The sequence below is a fragment of the Oryzias latipes genome, chromosome 6 (genome assembly GCF_002234675.1).
Source record: "Oryzias latipes chromosome 6, ASM223467v1".
Lineage (NCBI taxonomy): Eukaryota > Metazoa > Chordata > Actinopteri > Beloniformes > Adrianichthyidae > Oryzias > Oryzias latipes.
The window spans coordinates 18,148,951-18,171,235 of NC_019864.2; the positions used below are offsets into that span (position 1 = coordinate 18,148,951).

General features: G+C 38.1%; 1 protein-coding gene across 1 annotated transcript; it reads right to left on the bottom strand.

Annotated features, from left to right (window-relative positions):
* Positions 1-19,540: 19,540 nt before the first annotated feature.
* Positions 19,541-21,351, bottom strand: LOC101171826 (ras-related and estrogen-regulated growth inhibitor-like protein). The gene is made up of 4 exons (XM_011476137.3): positions 21,219-21,351; positions 21,086-21,139; positions 20,931-21,007; positions 19,541-20,715 (listed from the first exon to the last, which is right to left on the bottom strand). Exons 1-4 carry the CDS (start codon positions 21,298-21,300, stop codon positions 20,290-20,292), a joined length of 639 nt encoding a protein of 212 aa, XP_011474439.1. The 5' UTR covers positions 21,301-21,351; the 3' UTR covers positions 19,541-20,289.
* Positions 21,352-22,285: the final 934 nt, after the last annotated feature.

The following is a 22,285-nucleotide window of genomic DNA, read 5'->3' on the forward strand; positions in this document are numbered from 1 at the left end:
TGCATCTTTTTATAGTGTATTTTTTGCAAAATGCATGCGTCTGAGGGGTGTTTAAGAATACACAAGAATTCACAAGACTTCTTTAAATGTTCAGCTGGACAGAACATACTGTTGCAGATGGTATGTTCCATTCTCAGGAGCCCCCTTTGCATCCAAGGACCCCCGTGGAGGCATAGCGTCAAGTGACGTCAGTTGTACTGTAGCTTTTCAATAATTTCTTGGAATAAGACAACTTGTACTCAGGTCCTTCATAATGCTCCTGGTTGGGAGCATCTGCAATTATTAGGTCAGGGTGGTTATTGCTTTGACAAAAGCTGTGTCAGACACACACTGAGAAGAAATACATGTTGCTGCAATGCACCGATCACCTGACACAGTGGCTAAATCATCTTTAAAGTCTTACTCCTGTCATTTTTGGATCTATTTTAAAAGCATTTCTTTTAATTATAATTATACTATTTTGCATCTGAATCAAAATGCCTGTCTTTTTCCAGGACATAGTTTCTGCAGAGCAGCAGTAGTTCATGCAAGAGCCTGAAACCCACCTTGCCTCTGGTGGAAGGTTGGCGCTAGCGGAGGTTGCCATAAGTGTCTGAATGCGTGTGTGAATGGACTGTGACTGTAAAGCGCTTTGGGCCTTCGTAGAAGGTAAAAAAGAGCTATACAAGTATACACCATTTACCTGGCTCTAATCTTACTCATTCATGTGTGATATAACTCTGCCGCACTTGTTAATTTTGCTTTATGACAGTGGTTTGCACTGAACTATAATGTTACAATGTGCCTTGTTTGGGAATAAGATGGCGTTGAACCAGATTTGTATTTAGTAAGACTGCTATAATTAGAAATATGTTAGCTATACTTTTGCTGAGTCATCAGTGTTGCAGTGCATATTTTAAATGGAAATGTATGTACATTGGATGGTTCTTTTTAGTTCTAGCCTCCCTGTAACCCTTGTACTATCCTAGGCACTTTGACATTGGGAGTTGGGTCATCTAGACCCACTAGACAGTGCGCTAAACCCGTTTTCTTCAATGATTTGTGATCTTCACTGGTGTCCATGGATTACATGAAATCTTTCCACCTTTATCCACCTTTGTCATGGTAGGAATAACACGTCAAAGTAAGGGTGGGGTCATCTAAGATAGCACAAGGGTTAAACACTGCCCAGGACCAATTCACCTGGAACTGGAATCTGTTTGGAAATATCTACATGATCTGGTTGAAGCTAGAATCGTAAGTGCATTAGTCATCTTTTGCCTCTCCAAAATGGCAACTTAAGTCTATGCATCCACTGCAGAAAATTACATCTCCAGACAATTGAGGATGCATTCACTCTACGAAACCTGGAAGAATCAAATGGATCCGAATGGTTGAGTGTGTTAGAGTACAATCCTGAGTATTACTAGATAGAGATAAAGATGGGGAAAATCGCATTTGTTACCCCATTAGGACTTTTATACGTTGATGAAGAAATGTATTTTAGATTTACACTTCAATTAAGTACTTGTGTTCATTAATAACCTAACAGTTTTTTCTGCCTCTCTTGAAGAACATAAAAGACGTATATTATGAGTGCTAATAAGACTTTGGATTAAAACTATCGCCTGAAAAATCCAGGTTTTTCCAAACTTGTGTGCAATCATCCTGCCAACTTCCCTATCCCATGTTGCCTTGCATTCTGCAAACAGATGCAAGCCTTGATGAACTAGCTATTGTGTTGTACCAAGAGCAGAAAGGTGAACTTTGAGTAATTGCCCATGCCAGCCATGACCTGTCTCAGAGGGAGTGAGATACCGGTACCCAGCTTGCAAACTGGAATTTCTGGCCTTGAAGTGGAATGTGATAGAAACATTCTTTGGGTATCTCTATGGTGTCAGTTCACTGTCATTGCCAACAATAATCCCCTTCTAGATGTCCTGACCTCAGCAAGGCTTGATGTCACCAGTCATCGATGGGGGGCTGATCTTTCCACCAATTCTTTCAGATTCCAGTACCCTGCTGGTCATCAGAACATCAGCACTGATGCCCGTTCAAAACACTCACACAAGGAAGTGTTTGAAAAGGACTATTCCTGCTTTGTCATATTACCAAGCAGCTGGTTGAGCTTGACAATGAGGAAGAGATCTCACCTGGTGTTGTGGATGCAATCTACAAAGGCTGCCTGAAGAGAACAAACTTGTTATTAGACTCTTCTCGCTTTGTCATTCTAGTTGGGTCTCTGTTGACTGCTGTCAAAGTGCTTCCTGACAGTTATCCAGTCGTTCCCACTCTTGATAACATTTGACTTGGTGGAAAACACAAGCAGCAGGATAAATGAGAGCAAGAGGTCTACATAGCAGGCGACTGCCCCGTCTACTTTATCAAACCTGAGACTAGCCATGGGCCAACCTGCACACTTGAATGAGACTTGAAGCTGCATTGTAGCTTCCTCCCAGTCAGTCCAATCAACCATCTTACTGCAGATGCTCCCGTCAAAGACTATTTCCCAAAATCAGAGAAACTCTGACCTTGCAACTATTCTGGAGGAAGAAGATATTTAATAGTTTTATTTTCAGGAGGTTATCCAGCAAAATGGTTTGAAGAAAGAGCCTGCCAACCATAACCACTGCAAGTCCCATAAAAGTGGGGAGTTTGTCATCATTGACACTGACTCTAGTTTCAAATGTCATCACTTCTAACCACAGATTCTTCATCTGTGAAATTACCAGAAATGCTTACACGAGGTGGAGGAGTCCAGAACGTTGTCCATAGATGAAGATGCATCGCCATCCATCAGAACAATATGTGAAATAAGAAATACTCGCCAATGTTTCTGAAGACTTACCAGCTATTGGGTTGTCTCTAGAGCACGGGGTTGAAGATCCTGAGCCTAATCAATCTAAATCATCCATGGAGGTAGTCAACTCTAACCCTAATAAACCCTTTGATACTGAAGCAGCACTCAGATGCTGTACTTCGCAACACAAGCTATTGAGCAGACTCAAATATTCGGTGCTAGGTAACCCACTCATTCCTGTTGTTCAAACATTGTTTCAGGGTGTCTCTAATGCCTGCACCGAGGCACTTAATCATGCCTCTGCAGCAGAAAGCTCAAAATGTATAAAACCTTTGTAGTTGCCATGCAACGTAAACATGCATGAACTGAACAGGAAAGGACAGACGATGGTTTCCACCCAGCGTTCTAAAAGTGTCCATAAATTTATCAAACAATTCTTCACCATCTTGCACAATGCCATAAGCAGAATCAAGTGTGTCTAAATACACAGCTGGCAGTGTGTCTAGATTTAAGTGCCCCACAATGTCAACTGCTAAGAGACTGTCCACTATTTTTCTGGAGTAGTGTAAATCAGACAACGGTGAATCTTTTAATAATAGATCTACATGAGATGTTTAGGTTTCAAAGTTTGCTCAGTGATTTTGTTGGGGTCTTTTCCTAAAAACAGACTGAGTCTTTGATGATGTGTTGGAGTGTCCTCACTGGTTACAATGTGCTCCACAACATAGCACTGAACTTCGAGTATATGAAGATCCCGGCTGGTGGTGGTGGAAGAGGTGGTTGTGAAATAGGAAATTATGGTTGATGTGGCACAGGTCCTAGATTGATACCTGACTTGGGTGAGCCCGGCACACTGATATCAAACTGTCAAACAGGTAATTATTTTGTCCTTGTTAGATTTACCATGCATAAAAAATCAATCACTTCATCATTGCTGTCTGTTACTGTAATGCTTTCCACCACCACCACTGCATTTGGGATTTTCATAACACCCTTCAATTACGCTTCCATGGTTGAAAGAACAAGGTGATGGTAAAACACAACCAACAACACCAGCTCAACAAAAATAATGTATCATTTACAAACGCACAACTTGATGATCATAAAAAAGTATCTGGGTAAGAACACACAGTGATGTTGAGAGTTCAACTAATGGACTGTGATCTTCTTCTGGAGGTCTAGAGGATAGCTCACCATCACATTCATAAGAAAACGGAAAAACCAGCCTGCACAAAACAGAACTAACAAGTAGGACTCAGTCTCAGTTGCTGCTACATAAAAAAGAACCATAAAATGTACATGATTTCCATGTATACTATGTACAACAACAAATTGTTCGACAAGACCAGCGTACTGCAATGTTTAATTGGACTACAGCTTGTAATCTCACAAAACAATGAAGTTTCCTGATAAATCAGATTTTGAATGGGGTACTGGGAGCAAGGAAATATTGGCAAATTAAGTACAACTGTGTAACATAAAATACAATCTCAATATTAACAGTTTTTGCACCATTGACCTCGTACACAAGCCCATTGTGTCAGTCATTTAGTCCAGCATTAGCCCAACCCACACACAGATGCATAAAACTTTAAATCTTTGGACAAAAAGTGTTTTATTCGATTTCTTTCCTGGACTTTATAATCTAATCACATTCCATAGTTGTACAGTACATAATTTGAAAACCATTGTGTTTGGTTCCTGCTTCCCTTTGTTTTGTGTTGCTCCAGAGTTCTGCACAGTAAATCACATATAGTTACACCAGAGATAAATACAGCCAAAAGGAAAATTGCACCAAACCTGTATTTGTCTTGTTTTATTCAGAACTGGGAATTCCTATTAATCACAAAACACAAAAATACTGGGACTGTTTATTTTTAGTTTTAGGGTATGTTTTTGGATGAGTTGAAATAAAGGTTTGTGGCTTAACGGACACATGTAGTTTTCAGCTCCTCATCACTGTCTGACTCATCTTCTCGCAGTTTGCAAGCAGAAAAATCTGCTTAGCCTGCGGTAAAGAATGTGAAGAGATGGAGCAAAGAGACAGACCTGAAATGACAGTTCAGTCCTGCTCTGACAGACTGACAGTTTCCTGAAAATGTAGTTGGACAAATTCTAGGAAAAACGTACATAAAACAGTGTCAGTTTGATGTTACCTTTGTGTGATTATTACTAAGTAAACACCTTTTTTTTTAACCACAGAGGTGGGAGCAGGAAGGTGCAGTCCAAAGACTCACTGAGAAATGAGCATCAAGTACAACAGACTATGGTTTACCTTGGTTTTAATGGCAAAAATTTGTTTATTTTTGTTAATTTTATTTACTAAGTGATTATCTTAAGCAAAATAGGATTTGGTACCTGGGATAAAGCAAAATCAAACCAACACTAAAACATTTCACTAAGCATCCAAAAAGTAAAATGTGTTCCCATTTTTAATACTGAAGTGTGGAAACGCTGCAGTATTCTTGTTTTTCCTTTTTCTTCTTCTTTTAAAGGAACTGCAGAGACAACTTCAATTAGACACGACATATTCCAAAACTGAAATAAAACCACCCACACATATTGCTATCAGATCTCCATTGTTAATTATTTCTTTGAAGAAGAGAAACTTCACTCTACCCCGCTTTTGTTTTACTTGTTTAAAGATTTGAATGTGTGTTCAGTCCATTAACTACAATCAAGAATTGGGGCAGTGCAGTTTTTTTTTCTACCTTAAATGTCAGATCACTTGAATAGATTTTATTAACCTGCATGGACGAAAGAAAATAAAGATAATTTTGGGTTATTAAAAAAAAATGTTTCTGCAAATCTACTTTTGAAGATGAATAGATTATTCGCTGAGGGGAAAAGAAAATCACAAAAAAAGGGAAAATCCTCAGAAAACTGCAGTCCATTTCTTTGATGTGAACCCAGATAGAGGAGACAGATTTTCTTTATAAACTCTGACGTGCAATTTTAAACCACACACTCTGTGAACAGCGCGTCAGCTCAGATTTCTCTCAGCAGTGGGGGATCTTTGTGGTGAACCGGTATCTGCCCTCCTATCAAAGCTTTTGTACTCTCATGCTCCTGTTTAGGAGAAAGTCAAATAGAAAATGAGTAGAACTGAAGTCTCAAACGTGCCTGAATGATGAAAAACATTACAGGAATGATTAAATCCTTCACTTTGGTTTAATCAGTTGACCTTTTATTGCAGCGCTCTGATAGAAAATCCCAGTTCTCCCAAAAAAAGAGAAAAATTTGTCCCCTTTTATATTTTATTTACGCTGTTTTTGTTTATTTCATTTATGAAATTATTTTAATCCTAATTAGTTTATCTGTCAAGAATAAAAGATCAAGTAAACATGTTCATTCACTTAACAGTTACATGCAGTGGATCAATGTCACAATCAGATCGGAGTCATTTCTGCTCCTCACTAATGCAAATGCATCCTCTGTAGAGGACATTTCTAAATCTGCGGATGTCCCAACCACTGCAAACTACTAAATGAACTCATTTTGGTATCTATAGGACATTTGGGGCTTTTCAATGATACCAAATGGGTAGGGTGGGATTCTGGGAATTGTAGTTTGGGTGGATTTAAAAAAATTTGACTGAACCCTTTATCTTTACAGTTACACCATTAGCAGACTTGAGGCAATGGGTAAATAAGTTGTTTTTTTCCTGAACATTCATGTCAATACTTTTGTATCTTAAACAAATATTGTGTGAGCATTTACCAAATCATTCAACATTTTATAATCTAATTTTAATCTAATTGAAAATATGACATATATCTAATTAAAAAACGAGATATGTTGGATGAAATCCACACAACAAATTCTGGAATGTCATATGACAAATTCTTTTTGCGGATTTCAAAGGGTTTAAATAATATCTTAGTTAAAAAAATAAAATAAATTTCTTTCAATTCTTTGAGGTAGTGGGTAGTTCCTTTTTTATGGACTTCCATTTATTTGTCTGATGTCTTTGTTTTACCAGGATAAAAAATAATATTCAAATATAATGGGGTATAAATACCCCATAGTTCATTTAAATGTAAAATACTTTTTTTTTAACTTTATTTGTCATTTTAAATGATTTTTTGCTTCGCCAGGTCTCAAAAAAAAGTACCGGTAAATTACAATTAGTGCATTATTCATGTATTACAAATCTGTGACAATAATTCTGAAAATGGATTACTTAGTTATCAGTAATCTGTAATGCATTACAAATGGAGTCGCACAATGCTCTTCACATCCCTTTCAGTGTTAAACAAAAGCAGCAGAAGAGGAAAAGAACACGAGGAGAGCCACGCTAAAGTGGTTTTTCCGTCTGCAAGCTGAATCATGTCCCAGCTGCTCAATCTTGCACAGAGCAGGTGTCAGATGGTGAGGTTGCCTCACGCAATAACTGCAGACCCAACTAATTAATAAAATGTGTGACGCCCACCTGCTCAGGAGACGCGCCGTCTCTCGATTTCTGTGGAATAAAATGCCATCGCTGTCGTGGACTTCTGCTCAGCAGAGTCACTAAGAGCGTTTCGGAGCAGACATTAACCCGGACTTCTAATGTACCCAAAGGTTTCAAGACACTTAAAATCCCAACTCGCTGAGAACAGAAATAATAATACCAAACTAATGCTCAACTATGGAAAATACTCAGATGCTCTTAACTCTTGTATTTGTCCACCTTGAAGTAAAGTTGATGCTGCAGACTAAGGTTCATACCATTTTTTCTTCTAAATCATGCAGATTCTGTGGACCATTCTTGTGTTTGACTTGCTGCAGCTAGTTCTACCCGTAGAGGCTCCCAGTGGCTCAGAGCCTCTTCCTGCGTAGCAGAGTGGAGGGTCAATCCTGGCAGGATCCACTGGATCTTATTGAACCCTTTGGGTTTACTAGAGAGTTACTAGAGTTCCTCCTCTTTTCAGTTCCTGTGTGCAGAGGTCCAAACACACATGGAATCGGGCCTTTATCCTGATGTTTTCTCTTCTTTCACACTCTGTTTTTCCTGATTTCCATGTTCAGCTGAAGTTTATCCAGACTTTTCTTTTGCATGTTTGGCTGGAAATGAAGTTTACCCTCTGCTGCCTTCCTCCGGAGTTCTGCATTGAGGTTCTCCCCAACAAAAACCCTATAAGCTCCTGCAAACGCACAGTAGAAAACTATTAATTCTTCTGATAGGAACGGCTGTCATTGTATGAAAATCACAATGGATCTTTCAAGGACCAAGGTTTGTCATTTTACATTGTCAACAGATATGCAAAACAGAAGTAAAGCCGTAAAAGGGCCAGCTCCCCGATGTCCCTTAGAAATGAGCTTGGTAGGGAGCAGACCTAATTGACTTAACTAAGGTAGGCTGAGCAGAAGATCCTTCAAGAAGGTTAAGGAGCATCCAGAGAGCTCAGAACAGAATGGGGCGACTGAGGAGGACTTGGAAAAACAAGCTTGACATTGACGAGTGCTACAGAGGACTTTGTTTTGTTGGAGTCATGTGACCTCCAAATTGATTGGGTTCAATCAAATGTGTGTTGGAGAAGTGCATCTGGTTTCGTTTTGGGTTTTTTTAGGCTCTCCAAGACAAAATAAAGAAAAAAAAATAAAGGAAAAGGCAAAAGGAGACATACAGCAGGCTGAGGCAGTTAGAGTTACAGCAGACATGTGGATTTCTAACAAACTGGAGCCATGGCTTGCTGCGATATCCCACTAAATAAAGAATGACAGAATAAATACGGTTTTGTTTGGCAGGGAACATTTTCCTGAAAGTCACACTGCTGAAAACCTTCAGAGAGCCAGATTTCAAATTGTTGATGATGTGGCATAAAGGAGAAAGCAGAAATAGACACAGATGCTGCAGCAAATGACTGCCTGTTTCAATTTTTTTGCCGTGTAAGGTTTCCCACCTGTGTCACTCATTTCTATTTTTAAAAAATCCTTTAAAAAGCTGCTCTCTCATTCGAATTGAATGAAAGGTAAAAAAAATATTTACATCAGAACAACAAAGACTTGTTTAAGAGAACGTGGACATGCCAAAGCGTCTATTATTGATTTATGACAAAACACAGGGGAGTAGAACAGAACAGAGCAGGACAGGAAGATTTGTTCTTTTGCCTGCAATACAAAATGTGGCCACAAGGTGGAGATGAATTCACAAGTGACAATGGCTGGTATGAAGTTTTTGGTGAAGGCGTTGATTGGTTTTCATCTCATTATCACAAGCTTGTGTGTTGTTAGAACCTAACGATCCATGTGCAGGACATCACAGACAGGAGAGAAGCAACTTAAAACTGTTTATTAGTTAGATAATAATCAAAAATAAATAAATAAACCCTCATCTGACTGAAAAATTATACGTAGATAACAGACCATCACACATCAGGATCCAACTGACAGAAGTAATACTACAAAAAAAGCTCCCTAGAAACAAGTCAAAATGTTCTTGTGATTAAAAATAAATCTTTACATTTGCTTAAAACTGCTAATATGGTAGAAAATTTAAGAATTCTAATAAATATTTTCTAAACTGAGATGACGTTGCTTTTGAAAAACTTTCTTGATATCTTGTTAAGATAATTTTTGTATTTGTATTTGTATTTATTTGTATTTATTTTTCTTTCAAGGCTTTTTTTTACTTTCTTAATATTCAATTTTTGCAGTAACTGAGCAAAAGATCAGCAAGCAGTGATGGTTGCAAACTGAAGGGAACACATAGCAGCAGATTCTGCATAATGTGATGTGAAAAAAAACAAAACCAGTGTCATGTTAACCTTTAAAAAAGAGAAAAAACACTTCTAATCTAACAAAACAAAAATGACTCTATAAACACTGTATTTATACGTGAAAGTATCTCTTTAAAGACAATTTACGCATTAGTGATGGGGCATCACAGCAGAAGACTTCATTGTTCTTATTTTTTCGCATAAGTTTCAGGCTATTCTGTGCTTCATGAACTCCTTTGTTTACACTTAATGCAATCAGATTAAACCAGCAATTCAGAAGGCAAATCGCTGCATGACTCCTCTAAGAGGAGTACAAACTCATGGCAGACATTTTAATATGATTGATATGATTAAACTTCCATATAGCAACTAAAGAAAGAACACACTTTGCATAATCTTTGCAAGTTTTTGCAGTGGGTCCTCTTGTCATGTGAACCTAAAAACCTTTCTCACTATGTTTGTGCTGAAAGCATTTGCAAAAATTCAAATATCTGCTTTATTATACATGACAATATTTAAACAGGCAGGTTGGCCAAAAAAACATAAAGATCGGAAACGTTTTCTTGCACTAATGTGTATCTACATGTAAAATTACATTATTTGTAAAACTACAAAGCAGTAAACTTTAAGAAATGCAGATATTTGAACTTTAGGACTTGAGAATTTGAATATTTTAAAAGGTTAATATATATTTTATAGGGATTCAAACCTTTTTTTAATAGAAAAAACAGATACAGAATGACGACTTCTGACCAGGTAACTAGGTCATTATAAAACACAGACTGTCAACCTGAAAGCCTTTGACATGTCTCTGTCAATTCTATATCTAAAGGCTTCTCTCCTCAGGCTATAAATGTCATTGAAAGTATGACTATGCTGACAGAGTGAGGCTCTCATCTGGCCTCCCTGACCTCCACTATGAATGTCACTCAATGTGCCATGCCATGGACTTGAACTCTCGCAGAGAGTCGTTAGCTTTCAGAATGTACACTCTGCAGTGCAGCATTTGTTTGAATACAGACCCAATGCCAACCCTCCTTTGCCACTGCTGTCAGCTTTCCACTGCTCTCTGCCACATTCAGCAGGTCAATTTTTTCTGCCGCATGCGGCAGCTTCTCTCCAGACCCGCACACGAGCACCACGGAAATGCACCGACCTTAATTTGTTTTTCTCCAACAAAACCACGCAATTTAACTGTGTGCTGCTCACACATGAACTCTGTTGTTGGTGGTGGCCATCTGAAATTGTTTAGGTTGTTGTATTTTCACACTGTTCAAATAATGACTACAGCTAAATGAGCTGCCTAAGCGAGCGCTGGTCTAAAATGATGTCAAAATGGATTCTAGGAGAGGCAAAGGAAAGGCAGAAAAAGAAAAGCTTGGAAAGAAAAATACAGCAAAAGAAAAGAACACAGAGGTGTTTTTTGCACAAAACTTCCCTCTAGTGGTCACTATTAAAATTGCGTATTCAATATTTTGTAGAGATGTGTTTGAGAGTTTTAAGGTCAAATGTGGTTTATTTTTTTTTGCAAAACTTTAAAAAGACATCCTTACAAAGATAATAAAACCCAATCATATTTTTGCATGAGCATTGACTAAAAATAGTTATAGATGGTATACATACAAGGATAACCTCTTTTTTTTGGCTTTTAAGCATATTTCATTTGTCACTTTTTTATATGGCTGGACTTCATCATTTATGTATTCTATTAACTCCTGTCAACAGTTTTCTAGTATGTTAAAATTATAGTTTATGATCGTCATTTACTTTAATGAAAAGTGATTTTTCAAATGGTTTTAAATGTAACTGAAAGCAGCTCACGTTGAATTACCTTGTTGGGTTCGTGCTGTTAGCACGCTGCAGGAAAATTTCCACGTTCCTTTTTTCCACTCTGTAATTAGGTGGGCTTCCTCCAGGTGCTTTCTATTTTTCCCCACGAGCCAAATTGAGAACCATACAGAGCTGAAGAATCAGATCCTCCCCAACTGTGAAGCCAGAAGTTCATTCAACAACCTTGTAATTAAAACCAGCTATTTATGCTGTTTTTCTTTTGAAACGTTTGCTTTGAAATGGAAATGCTGTTGTTATGTCAATGGAAAAGGATCAATTGCTTTTTCTAACATTTATAAGTTTTAGTGTTTGAAAGAAGCAATACTATTTTTTTACTCTCCACTCTTTGAGCATATGCATGTTGAAGAAGCTGATTTTTTTTTTAGTATTTCTGGCCTTCAATTCCAAATTTGGACAATCTACAAGAGTTTGGGGGAAGACTGGTCAGGAGCAGGACCCAAGCTGCTGAAGGTCCAGTGTTAAATCTCCACAGCCAGTCATGATTTGGGCCACAATGTCTAGTGCTAATGTTGGTAAACTCTGCTTTCTTCAATCCAAAATCACTGCAACAGTCCAGCAGAATGTTCTTGAGGACTTCATGATTCCTGCTGCTGAGGATCTGGATGGAGATGCAGATCTTTAAGCAGGAACTGGCCCCTGCCCAGACTATTGAAGATGTTCATGTCATTTTGAAAATACTTTATTTTGATTGATTTGATCTAATCATAATCTGTAATTATCTTTTTGCCAGAACTGAGAGGTAAAATGGGATTTCTCCAAACTATTCTAATTTTCTAAAATCCTGTTTAAGTAGGTTTGGGGTTGGAACTCCAATTTATGTAAAAGATAATAATTTTTAAAAGTCAAAATATTTTAAATCAATTGAACAGTGGGCCCTAAATATATAAGTATATATTCTATGAAAGTTTAAATTTTTTAATTGAATTATGGAAACGAATGTACATTTACATGATGTTCTACATTTTTGGAAAGAGTTTGTAGACTTAAATAGAAAATTCCATAATAATTTGTTGCTGTGTGACCCTAATGCAGCCTTTAAGTTAATCATTTCATAATACGCTAAGCGCATTAACTCTGCAGTGACCCTCTTTCTGGTGTGATTTATGAGGAATATTACATAAAAAGCAGACCCCTGCAGAGGTGTAGCTGGCAGTGAGACAAGTCCTGTTAACTTAATGTCTGCACATGGATGTTGAACTCCAGACATATCCTTGTCCTTCAGCTTGACAGAAGAACAGTATGTTTTTCTTTGCTGCCTTTGGAAATGGGTTAGTGTGATCACTTCCAGGTCTTAAAGTTAGATTACACTCTATGTGAAAACACAATTCCAGGCAGGAAAAATGTCACTCGGAAGAATTCTGACGTTCCAAAGAAACTTTAGGCGCAAATTATTTAAAAAAGAGGGGCAAAGAAATCGACAGGCTTTAGTTAATACTTAATTATAAAAACATTGCATATTATTTTTGAAAGAGCTTATTAAAACATGAGTGCAAGAAATGCGATTTTAAGCTTAATTTTCTTTATATGCTGTATGTCCTTCATCATCAGAAAAGTGCCACAGAAGCATGTTAAAAACGCCAAAAACACTGACTCGACCTTTAAGCACAACAGTAGAGCCTTTTCTTTATATAATTCAAAGTCTATTGAGAGGTGACGTTTGGTGAAAACTGAATTGTGCAGCGAAACAATAGTTCCAAAACCCTGCAGCTGATCTGTAACAATGACTGAATAGAAACGGGGGTTACAGGTGAGAGATGTTCTCCGCGACACACCGATTAAAACGACACATCAGGCAGGAGGTGATCGCCTCACAGGTCATCAATCCATACAAAGCTAACAAATCTAAAGGTCAATCAAACGGACCGGTACAAAGAAGTCACATTATCAGCATCTACCAGAGATAAGGCTTTAGCAAAACACAGGTAACCTTTGAAAAGGCAAGGTCAGAATACAAGGAAGAGACGAGACAGAAGGAGGAGAGCAGGAAGAGATTTGAAAGAAGAACAGATATACTCAATGAAGCCAAGCCACAAAAGAATGATGGGATGTAGAGGGAAAAAAACAGAGAAGACTTTGATATAATTAGCAGACGAACATTTGTCGAGTTTGTATTATTAGCTGTGTCATGAAGCAAATTAAATGTAAGAATACAGAGGATCGCAATTAGGGAGCAGCTATCAGGGGCAAATGCAGAAGTCGCAGATGCTATTCGTCACCAAGGAGCCCCTATTCTGCTAATCAAAACCTATAACACTGGGATGAGTCATGCAAACTCTGCGCCTGATGTTGTTTCCTGGCTTATTTGCTAAATTTAGTTTTAATTTCCTTTCAAGTGAACGCCTCACATGAGAGGAAGCGCTTCTGCCAGCATCTTATTTCATCAGGGCATCTTTAAACTCCAGAAATTACCACCTGGTGTGGATTTTGAGAGTTGAAAAGATTGAATTTACTCGTCTGTGATTTATTATAACAAAAGAAATCAAATCTATCCAGCAGCGTCACAGGTTAGCTCAAAACAAAAGAGGGAGTGGGATTTACAGCAAATTTTGGACGCTAATATGCTGTTTCTTGACACTTCATGCAGACGAATCGTTAAATGTTAACACTGAAGGGCAGACGTGCTGTTGAACTTTGAACTTACTCTCCCCGCAGACAGGAGGGGGTATCGGCCGCAGTTACAGTGTGTACAGTTCAGGAAAGCTGCTGAGCAGCAGAGCTCTGCAGGAGGTCCGATAAGTCTTTGTGGGAGAGCTGAGCAAAGGCAAAAGGGCGCGGCTGAAGGGATACTTGGCATTTTTGAGCAGTTAACACGTTTTTAGTAATAGCCCATTCACCGAAAAGCTCGTGGAGACCGCCATTTGTTTTACAGTCCACACATTCCAGACCCCCCATGCGTATACTTTATTAGACAAAGCCTGTAAGAGTCCAGACCTGATTGGCAGTGAAGAAAGACATTTTTGGTGATGAGATGCAGACTATTTATTTACATAAATAAAAGACAAGAGCAAAAGGAATTGAATGTGTCAAATTATGTCTTTGATGGAGACTCTGACAATGGGTTCCATCCAGCCGACCCAGCCCCACCAACAACATGTCCATAATCTGATCCTATCAGACACAGAAACTCAGGAGGTTGAAACATTTCTGCAAAGAAAAACCCCTTTGCTGCTTGTTGCTGGATGTTCGTGCAGCTTTTACGCCGTCAGTGGTGTGACAATAGTTTCTGGAGTTGATGCCGCCAGCGCCCCAGTGCTTCGGTTTACTAGACGGGTGAAAATTGACCAGTCAGTAGCAAAGCTGGTGGTCACTGCAAAAATGGCATGGATATTTGCCACTTCTTTAAAACTTTTTCTGTAAGAAACCTCCTTTAGATTTCATCCAAACTCATTTAGCCCCAAATTTAAAAATACATTACACAGCCCTTGGCATCCCCAACTTTCATTTATTTATAAGTTATCAACATTTCCTGTTGTTTCCAAGCAGGAATTTGCAGTTTTCTTTACCATTCCTGGTGGATTTTATTGAAAACATCTCACAGTAAATCTTTGTGTATGAAATACGATCTGATTTGGTCTTCTACAGGGTTTACCCCCCCAAAACTGTGATGGTTAGGTCCGAGGGTGAAGTGGAAACAGAAAATGGATGCAGTTTAATGGACAATCTCCATCGGTCATCACAGAGGCAGCCTTGAGCATCCTGATCAGTTATAGCCTTACTAAATCTATTAAATAAACTCACTCCTCCACAATGTCTATTTCCCAGTAATATCTTCTTTGCAATTTGTCTGGATTCAAAGTTAAAGCAATGGTTTTCCCAAATGGCAGCAAGGGAATTCGATGCAGCATCTGTGCAATTTGCATTTCCTGCTTTACATTTCTGTGCTTCCTGCTCTGTGACAGCTGAGCATTCATGTTTGTACAGCGCTGTCATACATGTGCTTAAAGTGGGATGAAAATTTCAATATCACACAGTGAAGTCAATGCAATTGTAGAAATATAGTAGAGATGCGTTTCTATTCTTTGCCTTTTTTTGTTACGTTAAACAAAAACTGTATTAACATTTTAGCTGATTTTTTTTCTCCTTTTCTAAGTTTTATAACTATCTTTAACTTCAGCAGAAAGAGATTACATTTGAGTGCATTACAAACTGGTAAAGGTTTGATTTGGTTAATAAAAAACAACCAAGTCAATCCTTGTTTTTTTCCTTTTTAGCCATTTTTTTGTAATTATAATTGCGGTAATGACTCCAAAACTCTGAACATTCACCAAAATTCCCCCATAACTGACTAAAACAGTTGATTACATTTCTCGTAAGAGGAAGTGAAAAAGGAATCAAGCAGTTTTAAGAAACCATTATAGAAAAAACAACCAAAAACCCCTCTTACAGGATCTGAAATAACAGTGGAGTTCATTATCATTAAAAATCCTCATTCTGTTTTAGTTCTTCTCAGAAGTTTTTTTGCAAAAAAAAAATACTTTAAAAATATTCTAAAAGTACAATACTAAATGCAGTCCAAAGGATTTTTTTTTTTTTGCCATTTTATGTTTTTGTTTACCTGGTGTTTGAACTTTCTGGCCTTCCTGAAGCCATAAATGTTGCTTTGGTACCCAGTAATCAGATCAGTCCTGCTTGTGATTTGTTAGAAGCAGAAAATTGCATTGTGCATTGATCCAATCTCTCCTAAAAACGTGCAGTCAGGAGACGAGGCACGTGGCCGATTTGGGGAAAAATAAATGAGTTTTTATTTTCTACTCCTTTAGACAATAACCCAAAAGGTTTGTAAAATATTTATTTGCACAAAATTACCAGGTAAATCACATCTATGACGTTATTTTGGCCCCCCTGAGAGTCCCTGACATGACTGAGACTTCCAGTGTTCAGTCAAGCTTTGATGGTTAAGTTACTGTTTGACAAAGTCCAGAACTTCTGTGAAGCTTTCAACAAGTTTCTGGCTTTGACTGTCAGTTTCCATTACTTTGCAATAGAACACTGAAGAGGGCAAGACTTTTTCCTCAGCATTATGTCAGTTGTGTGCAAAATGAGAACACAAACTCAATTATTTCCAGTAACATTCCACAAAAAAGAAATGAAGAATGAAGTGTCATTTCTGTAATTCAATAATAATTTTCCCAAATTATATAGAGATATTCTTTATTGATCCCACATTGGGGAAATTCAATTGCTACAGCACTTCAAAAAGCAAAGAAGAATGACATCAATGTGCAAAAAATGGAGGGTGTTCAAAATGTGCAAAAATATAAAATACAAAATGTGCAAAAATACAAATTCAAAATGTGCAAAAATCGAAATAGTAATAGCCTATGTACACTATTACGACATAACTTATGTTATGCTTAATAATAAAATTAAATAAATAAAGTAAAAACACAGAATATACAGATGGGCTATGGATGTATGATAACCGGTTTGTACATGCATATGTAACCCTTGTGCTATCCTAGGCACTTGAACATTGGGAGTGGGGTCATCTAGACCCACTAGACAGTGCCCTGAACCTTTTTTCTTCAATGATTTGTGAACCTCACTGGTGTCCATGGATTACATGAAATCTTTCCACCTTTATCCACCTTTGTCATGGTAGGGAGAACACGTCAATGTAAGGGTGGGGTCATCTAAGATAGCACAAGGGTTAAAGTGTGGCATTGTACAATCTTATAGCTGTTGGGATGAATGACTTGTGGAACTGTTCCTTCCTGCATGGGGGGTGTAGAAGTCTGCAACTGAAGGAGCTGCTCAGCGCCTCCACTGTCTGATGTAGTGGGTGAGAGGTGTTGTCCATGATGGATGTTAGCTTGGCCAACATCCTCAAATTAAAAGCAAAATGTGTCTTTTCCACCGTGTTTTTTTATTAATGATTACCTTGTAAAAATTGGATATTTAAAAAGAAATGAAATAAAGTAACAGCAAAGGTTTCCTTTTTTAGTTCAAACATATTTTGTTTGTACTTTTTAGTTAAATTGATAATGCAGAAATCAGACCAAGCGTGTTTTCTCCATCAGATAATGCCAGTTTCTTCCTTTCCAGTCAGTATTTTGCCTTAAAGATTTTGTTTTGAAGGCCCATTAAATCAGTTCTTGCAAGCCAAACACATACTCCGGCTGCTGTTTTGCCTTTTGGCCGCAAAAAATCCTCAGGGGTCACGGAGTCTGACAATAATCTGCCTGAGCGTGACAGCCAAAGCCTTCCGTTGTTGAGCCCTGCCTTGCTCCTGTCACATTCTTCATATACAAGTACAGACGAAAAGGCGAGCGGCACCAGCTTATCTGCCATTTGCCCTCCTGTGCCGCCTCTTCAAGAGCCAAAAGGGTTGACACTCTTCCAACGCCTAACAGCAAAAGCTTGAAAGGAGTTGAGGAGGAACACACTCCTCCCTTTAAACTCAAGGGTCACAACGCGTTTAGTGGAGTAGGCCACAGAAAAACTGTGGATATTCTAAAGGAATTACATTCTTCTTGTAAGGAGGAGGAACTACAAACTTTAAGCTCTCAATGAGTGTGGAAGGAGAGGACTAAGAGGAGACTGCAAGTCTCACTCTGGAGAAAGGGAGGATATAAATAATTTCAAAAACATGATGCTTTCTTTGCAGCAGTTGAAGCACAAACTTATTTGCTTCTATTTCAGAACATTTTTCCAAATATGTGGCCTAAATGCTTTTTTATACAAGTGTGTAGATTTTCCACAGTACTTTAAAAAAAAAACACCCACATCATGTGAAAAATGTTGGCAATCATGTGACAAGAACTGCAGTTCAAGTCTTCAAATGGTCCACTCTGAAGAAAATGATGTTTTTAACATGTTCTTGTTGCACTTCTCTCATGATGGAGGACGTATCACTAAACCCCACATTGCTCCTGGTGGTTATAGGTTGGCGCCAGTGTTAGGCAGCAGAGCAGCCATCAGTGTGTGATTGGGGGGATTGGGACTGTGACTGCAAAGCCCTTGTGAGAAGGTAGTACAGCACCATGTAAAATGGCATTTCTGAGTATTTCTTCATTCAAATTGTCGTAAATCAGGAGAAAACGTATAAATGCTGTTGGAAAAAGCTTTTAGCTGTGACGTAGAATCTACAACGACAAGCCAAAGCTTCCTGCTCCGCTCCGTTCCGATGCATCCACTTTTATATGACTAGATCCACGTACGTCTTGGTTTTCCTCGTCTGAGTTAGATTTTGGCACAAAACTGCACGGCTGGAATGCTCCAATATTGCTCAACATTGTTGTTGCACCGGTAATGTTAACTTGGAGTTGTAAGTTGTAAGGGGCTGTAACCCTTGTGCTATCCTAGGTACTTTAACAGACAGTGCACTGAACCTTTTTTCTTCAATGATTTGTGATCTTCACTGGTGTCCATGGATTACATGAAATCTTTCCACCTTTATCCACCTTTGTCATGGTAGGGAGAACACGTCAATGTAAGGGTGGGGTCATCTAAGATAGCACAAGGGCTAAGCGAGCAGGAGAGGGTGTAAAGTAAGGGATAATGGGAAATAAGGGTAGGTTTACTACACGCAAACAGTCCCACCGACAACTCGGAGGGGAATTTCTAATGAACTACAGCCACTCTGCAGAGACTGTTTCCTAGAAAACTAGTTTTCTGTTTGGCTAAAAACAACATAATCACAATCAAAAGATCACTAGGAACGCTTTTTAAATAGTTCAAAAAATGATTGGAATGGAACTCTTTCTCACTTTGCCATGCACTGCTGCTGCTGGCCAAATGGTGCTGGAACAGCCAGACTGTAGTCAAGCTTAAAGTACTGCTCTAGAAAAAGACTTTACTGTATAAGACATGAATAGATCATCATGAATGCAGTCTAAAAACCCACAAGCTCAACATCAACACAAATGGAAATACTTCTAACTGTGAAGGTGGCTGTCTGAGTGGAACACAGGCTGAAAGTGTTCCCCATCTGGGCTCTCAAGGCATTTCCTATTGAACTTACAGTAACTAACATGACCTGCTCCACGGGTCAAACATGTCAGAGCAAAAGAAAATTATTCTAAAAAATAAAGAAAAACTTGAATTTCTGGACGTCCAAAACTAAAATGTAAAATCGATCAAATCAGCCTGTTACACATGAACTGATTGAAGCAACCCAGCACAGTTGATGCTGCTTTTTTCTGTCCTGCAAAAAGAAAACCACTTCCAAACAAAAACCATATACTTGACAGCTCAGTTCAAGGCAACGTGGGTTTGAATTTTCTTTATTTTAAAAAAAGATCATAAAAACCGAAGTCAACAAAAGATATTGAAGAATAACAATAAAATGTATATATAGTTTTGCTTTCATTGATACAGCAAACATAGATGCTTCATTCTTAAGGACGCTCAATATATTTTGGTTTCTAATCTTTTGTCACCCCAGCTGCCTGACGTTATCATAAATGAGACTCTCTTTATAAAAATAATCACATTTACAGAATTCACTTTTATTTGTTTGGGAACTACAACAAAGTTTTGATCTGAGTATAAAAAATGAAATATTTTTGAACCCAAAGGTCCTTCCAACATCTTATCAATTATCTTAAGGTGTTTTATTTGCTTTTCTTGATTAAATTATTGTATGGCATTCAATATATGGCAGCGATGAAACGCAATATTATAGCATTGAAAATTTGAGCCTATCTGAACTTATGAAGCAGATATCAGGTGTGTGATGCATCCTTTGACTTTGTTGCTTTTGAACTACGAAAAAGTCTTTTTTCCGACATTAGAAAACATCCCTTGCGTTTTTCAGCACAGTGTAAAATAGTGCACATCTGGAAATACTGCTTTTCTTTGTAAAGACTGAAACATCTGCAGCCTCTGAAAGCTTATTTTAGGTTCAGGATTTTGGTGCTTCATGGCTTATTTCTTCTTCTCACAGTTTATCCGACATGAAGTCCATCTCAAAAGTCTCATGTGACTGTTTTTTTTTCTCCTCCGTCATGCTCCGCCTCAGAGTGAGTCAGTGCGTCTCCTGGCAAATACCGCAGACATACTTTTCACTATGCCCTTGAACCTCAGAGGCCTCTTGGAGGTCAGCTTTGTGTCCTTGATCCTGTCCATCAGGCCGTGAAACGCTGAGAGCACGCCGTGGTAGTTCTCTGCTGCTGACACCTCGTAGAAAAGGCAGTCTGTGCTGAGAGCCAGCAGTTGGCCCTCCTCGGCCAGCACTGTCCGTCTGTGGTGCAGGTCCCTTTTGTTGCCTACGATCACTACGGGGGGCTTCTCTGCACCGTGGTGGTGTTTGGTGGACCTGATGTTCTGGATGAGCCGGCTGGCGGTGTTGAAGCTGGCCCTGTCGCAGATGCTGTAGACCAGAACGAAGCCGTCCGCCCACTGGACCTTCTTATGGAAGAGGGATGTTTCTCTGGACAAATCCTGTCAAATTGTGCAACAACACAAAAAAAACATTATTTTAATGTTTTCATGTATTTTAAGCCAGAAAATTTAAAAAACATAAAAATTTCTGGCTTATGTTTCTCCCACATGCCCTCCCTACAATTAAACTTTAGTGGAAACTATTATAGTTTATTAAAAATATACTAATAATTCAGCAAAATGTAGGTGGGACAGATTTAATAGAGTCTTTATACCTCAGAAAATGGTGAATCCCAAATATTTAGAGTGATTTCCTTCCCTTCTGACATAAAACTGTGGCTGTAGATCGACTCTGGAAAAAAGGAAAAAAGATTTGTTTAATACAAGTTTTACATGGTAAAGAAAAGGAACAAATAGAAGAATGTCTTACCTATGTCTCCATATTCTCCTATGAATCTACGGGTTAAGAGGCGCACTGTGAGTGCTGGAAAAAAAACATCTTTATGTTTCTAATCTAAAATAAAACATAAACTTGACATTTTTAAAACAATAAAAGTCCTCACCTGATTTTCCGACGCTCTCTGTGCCCAAAACAACAACGTTGGCTTCCATTTTTGGGTTGGAGGCTTCTGTAGCTCCTGTCATCTCTGTGAGGAAGAGGAGGCTGCTGCTGTGTGTCTGCTGCTGCTGCTGCTGAAGGCAGCCCTTAAAGACTGAAGGGGGCGGGGCCAACAAATGATCACATTTTAATCAGGTCTACTTCACAAATGTTGCTGCTGCAGCAAACGATGAAAGTCCAACTCCTCTTTTTTAACCATGTTCTTGTTTTTCTTACAGGAAGTGCTGCCACCTACAGCTAATCGGCTTCCTCTGCAGTTCTTCAGCTCTAAAAATAAATTCAGAGCTTTATGACTGCTTTGAAAAACATTAGTATTTTTGCTTTTAAATAAGAATACTATTTTTTAAAAAACATTACATCACGTCACCTACAAAGAACTATCATAACATCAATAAATTCACAACATTTGAGGAAAATTTTAAAAATGTGTTCATTAACATTTTTAAAGAGAAAAAAATCAACGATGACAAACAAGTAAACTCAGCAATTCTTTAAGGATAAAAAATAACAAAATGGTAAATCTAACAGTCTTCATCTCATTTAACCCATTACATTTTAGATAGGAATATATTTACATCATTGTTTTTATGCACCCTCAATTTTTTTTTCTTTGTTAAAGATACACAACACTTTAGTCTCTACTCTTTTAGAGGAAATGATGAATTGTTATAAATGTTTTATAACTGCTGAGTTACAAACAAACTGCAACGTTTGTGTCTGCCTCTAAGATTTTGACACAAAAAAAATCGACATACCTGAATCGTTCCATCTGCATTGATTCATTCTTTGGGGTCATACATTTTAGCAGAGATATTACGGTGATTTACACAAAGATATATTTGTGTGCAATGAAAATGTGACCATGATATTATGTATCCTTAAATGGCACAAATGTTACAAACAAAATAAAACTAATAATTATACTAATTCGTCCTGTTGCAGCTGCCTAAAAGTGCTTGATTTTCATCATAAACCTGTTAAAGTAAAAGTATAACATGTAGTGATGCAAAA